Genomic DNA, 5,056 nt, shown 5'->3' with positions numbered 1-5,056 from the left:
GTATAAAAGTCATAATATTCCCGATTAAGCTATTTTTTAAATATATGAATGATTAAAATAAAACAGTAGACGAAAGTAAAAAAAAAAACAAAACAGGAAATGAATGGTGAATCAACCCACAGACTTGACGCTTTAGTGACGCCTAGTGGACTCCTTATCCTATTACAAACAGTACAACTCCAAAGACAAAAATCAAACATCATCATTTAATAAATGAACTTGCAATACAAAACATCTGTGCAAAAAATATTCAGACACATGACAAAGACAAGGCCTCTATTGGTCAATTTGCATGTAAACCTTCTGTAGCGGTACGGCTCTTCTTTTGAATAGAAATTTCTGTTTGTTTTATAAAAAGCTGACCAAGGATAAGAAACAAAAAAGGCACTACATTGTTTTTTTGCCAAGTAAAAACATACTTGAAATTGATAAAAGTTCACAGTCTTGTGTACAAGTGGTTTGTTCGTACTCRCATCCTTTCTGTACTGGAGGTCATGTTGAAGTAAAACAAATCCTTAGACGTACATAGGTAGACATTTAAAAGTGATTATTTACTTAAAATGAACTAAATAACTGGAATAAATCCTTCCATGGGACTTACAACTATCAGTTGCACTGCTGACTTTAGTGGGTTTAATTATTGCCTGTGGGATAAATTAACTTAATAAAATTAATGAAACAAAACAAAATTTACTGTGATTTTCTTTGCAGCACATTCAAATTGATAAACTGCTGGGACACGTTTTGTGTTCAACTACAGTAAAAGTACATGTGTGAACTGTATGATTGTCAAAAATACAAATACAGAGGGATATTTAACAATTCAAATTAAAATAGTTGAAACCATGTTTTTTTGGCCTTTAAAAAAACTAACAAAAGCTTCATATTTAAAATCTAATTGATATCAAATAAACAAAATTCTAATCAGTTACAAAACAAAACTATTTTCTTCATTTTAGGAAATAAATGGACATTAGACACCTTGACAAATAAATACAGCTGTAACCAAAGATATGAACAAGAATACTTCAACATTGTTACATAAGGTTAAATTAATCATTTARTGTCTTACCTGCAACAGACAGCAGTGACAGCGACTTTAGTTTAAAGAATTTGTGAGAAGTTGTCAGAGGAGTGAAGCTAACTGGGAGCTAATTCAATACACTTAAAAACTTGCTTATTTTGCACAATATCTTTACTTTCATAATCGCTTGTACCGTCTGTTGTTTTAGGGTTAAACCTGCCAAACTTCAAGTCACTGATTATCAACAGCTGTGTGCAATTACCAGCATATCATTTTAACATTTAAGCTGCTAGGGAAGTTTTTCAGAGTCGTTGAATATAGTGGAAATTCATTTTTGAGTGGCAGTTTGCTTGACTTAGCTGTTCAACTGGGGCCCCCGAATTGAGTTCATTTAGCAGAGGACAGGAAGCTTGTTGACTGAATGTGTTCATGTGAAGCCAGCACTAAAGTTTGATGCTATACAGGCTGTGCTGTTTGGGGACTGTTGAGGACAGCTGGAGCACAATGAAAATACACGCATTCATGCTTAAAGGGGACATATCATGCAAAATCATTTTTTTTTACCCATTAAATGCAGTGGTGGGAACCAGTCCACTAAAGCGCAAATCCGCTAATTGCGGACCTAAATATTTTTGTTTGCGCTTTAGCGGTATGACCAATTTTTATAATTCATAAGCAGATTTGCACTTTCTAAAATTAAAATGCAGTATAGCTAACTACTAATTATCTACCAGTCATCATTGTCTTGAACAGCAGAAGGTATGGCTGTCAATGAATCACAACACACATGATCTGTCCTACAGTACCCCTCCCAGATAAACACGTATTGAGAAGGTATACATCTTTGCTGACTGTTGCTCTCGGTCAGGGTTCTCATTTCCCACAATGCTTTGTGTCTGCTTACGTAGCAGGAAGGCAATGTTTAGAACTTCCTTTCCCAGCAAAAACAGTAAACGTTTGTAATCCATACTATAATTTTGTATGTATTGATTTATTTTACTTTACAATCGGAGCTCCTTTTTTAAAAAAAAAAGTTTAAATGCTGGAGCTCAATACTTGATGTAATTGGTCGAAGCAATCCACCAACGGGGTTAGACAGACATCTAGTGGTCAACTGGAGCAACTACATGAAAAATTTTCGTTTCCTGTCACAAATCAAATCCGTCATGTACCTAGAATGCATCGCTTCAGTTTTCCAATAAACAGTTTTAAAATTACTTTATTGATGCTTCTTTAATGAAAAATCTACAACAAACAAAAGAAAAAGACAAAGCAGCAGCCGAACTAGCAATCCTCAACAACTTTCTAAAGAATCAGCTGAACTAGCAATCCTCAACAACTTTTTAATTTTTACACTAGGAGCCAAAGTTCTGTTTCAGGAAATCACAACCCCAGCAATCTGCGCTTCAGCTGTGTAAGGATTCATACACCGCTAGTTGGCAGTGTTGTGCATATAGTGTACATGAATTGTTGCCAGATAGTAAGTGTCAAATGGAACTTGCACTTTAAAATTTGCTTCTGCTAGCTTTTCTATGGCATAAGCGTTTTTGAAATTCCGGACCTAAATATTTTCATTAGCGCTTTAGAAATTGCGGAGCTAATTTTTGGGTTAGCGCTGCCCACCACTGGTTAAATGCATTTTGTTGTGAACTTGAAGTCTGTAGGAGTGCAAAAAATTAAAATTTAGTCTCTTCTGGTGCTGTGTAGATATCTTTATATTCTGTTTGGGTCATGTTTTACATTCTCTTCAGTTTTTTCCATTTTCTGACATTTTCTGAACTTTTACATCAATTTATTTGTTTTGGGATTTCTAAAATAAGGTCTGGACTTACCAACTAAAAATTTGGTGGTCTTCATTCTTGTCCGGCTCTGGGTCAGACTCTGGCTCCAATAYGTAAGGCTGGATGGACAAGTCTTCACTTGTTGACATCTTTTAATTCACTTGTAAGTAACGCCTTTCTGGGCTGCTATATAGTTGTAAATCCATCTTTCAGGCTTGAATGAACCGCTTTGGAAACTGGAGGTGTGAAGTGCCTCATTTGGATTTAAAGAGACAGCCTCAAAATGAGTTGATCTGAGACACACCTTAGGAAAGGGGTGAAAGAGGGGCTTGTGGAGTTACAATAAGGAGGAATACATTGCAGTTCCACTTTATATAGACCCCARCTGAATGATTTAAATGTGGAAAAAATGATTTAACAGCATGATATGTCTCCTTGAGAAGTCTCAATGTTGGTTTTGAAAATGAAAAAAACAAGAAAAAGAAAACATTCAGTTGTCATTTTGTAAGGGATTCTGTTAGAAATCAAAATGCACTCTTATAATCGCAGTTTGTGGCAAATCAGATCATTTGGATTCCACTGGAAGTCGTCAGAAATGCACGCTGTYGGGCAGGAACAGAATCATGCTCAAGTGTGTTTCTACAGTCCAGAGGTAAAAGTATACCTGTGTGATTGAAACACAGCGCTGACCTTTCTAACTAAAGCCACCCGTTGGTCTTATTCTTGCTAGTAGCCCTTTTAGTTCTCAACTCAGTACGTCACAGCACTGATGAAAACCCCAACGGTAATTAAACATACTTCTGTTGTTGCCAAATTGTAATAAAATCCATTACAAAAGGAGTGGGGGAGGACTTGCTATGTTTTCCATTTCCTTTACAAATGTCTTAATAAAAAGGTTTTTTGACTATATATTTATATGTATTCCATTCATTCAGTCAAAACTTACGTACTGTATTTACCGAGGTTACCATAGTACCATTCTCAAACCACATTTGTAAGTACACTTGGTTTAAACAGAAGGGCTGTTTGTCATACTCGCTCCTGCAAAAGTCTTTCTGCACAGCGAGGAAGTGCGAACGAGCCAGCATCTGTTGGCTCTGGCCATGACCAAAGTGGACTGTGATTCTAGTTCTCTGGCTGAGAGGCTAAACGTCTCGTGTAAGAGTCCAAGAACAGGAAGGAGAGGGCGCTCTCTACAGGTTAGCCGTGATGATGGAGTCATTGTACATCAGCATGTCAGAGTCGGGCGTGAGCAGCGCCGACGTTTGCGACACGTGGTCGAGCTGCGTCACCCCTTTTTGGGAAAYTTGTCCGTAAATCTGAGCCTGCCCCCCGCCGCTGCCCGGCATGACGCAGTGGGAAAGCAGCGGCGTGTTGGCCTCGTGGTTGGAGCCCGTGGTGGAGGGCACGCCGCTGACGTGGCCCGTGCTGGTGGAGCCGCTGGCGCTGCTGGGCGAGCGGCTTTTGGGAGGCGGCAGGTGGTGCTGGATGACTCTGGTGGGCGGGGCTGGAGGTGCAAAGTGAGCCGGGAAGGCCGCGTACCCCGGGGGGATGGGGTATCCGTTGACGGGGATGAAGCGCTGATGGGTCTGGGTCACGGCCATCGGCGTCCAGGCYGGGATGGGAGCCATCTGCCCCGGCGCCGGGATAGCCTGGGCCGGGTAGAGGTACCCAGCGGGGCCAGTGGCGTAGCGAGGGTTGCTGAGGTTGCTGACGGGGCTGGCGCTGAGCGAGGTGGTCTGAGTGGTGGCGTTGCCTCCTCCACCAGAGGGGGTGCTGGAGCTGGCGTGGGAGGACAGCCCCTCCCAGGCCCGCAGACGGGTGTGGATGTCTTTGAAACGAGGTCTGCGTGCCGGTCCCTCCTGCCAACATTCTGTCATCAAACCATAAAACCTGCAAGACAACCATTACCTTAGGATTACCAACAATTACTGATTTTATTCCCCTCAAAATGTCTGAAATACACATTTTATTGACTATGTTTTATTTAAGTTTTTTAGATATTATTGTTAAATGTTGCACATTTAACTTTAAACCACAGCTGACCATATTAAGTAAGTAAATAGATAGGTAAGTAAGTTAGTAAGTAAATAAGTAAGTATTTAATTTAGTAAGTAAGTTAGTAAGTATTTAAGTTAGTAAGTAAGTAAATAAGTAAGTAAATATTTAAGTTAGTAAGTAAGTTAGTAAGTATTTAAGTTAGTAAGTAAGTAAATAAGTAAGTAGGTGAGTAAGTTAGTAAGTAAGTTAG

General features: G+C 39.5%; 1 protein-coding gene across 1 annotated transcript in view; it reads right to left on the bottom strand.

Moving 5' to 3' along the window:
• Positions 1–3,819: 3,819 nt before the first annotated feature.
• The window catches only part of ror1 (receptor tyrosine kinase-like orphan receptor 1), a 174,050-nt gene continuing 172,813 nt past the window's right edge, over positions 3,820–5,056 (bottom strand). The window contains exon 13 of the mRNA XM_014014287.1: positions 3,820–4,698. Within this exon, the coding sequence (XP_013869741.1) occupies positions 3,999–4,698 (700 nt within the window). The 3' untranslated portion in view covers positions 3,820–3,998. The remainder of the gene's footprint in view (positions 4,699–5,056) is intronic.

The sequence above is a fragment of the Austrofundulus limnaeus genome, unplaced genomic scaffold (genome assembly GCF_001266775.1).
Source record: "Austrofundulus limnaeus strain Quisiro unplaced genomic scaffold, Austrofundulus_limnaeus-1.0 Scaffold113, whole genome shotgun sequence".
NCBI lineage: Eukaryota > Metazoa > Chordata > Actinopteri > Cyprinodontiformes > Rivulidae > Austrofundulus > Austrofundulus limnaeus.
This window is presented reverse-complemented; position numbering and strand designations above follow the sequence as displayed.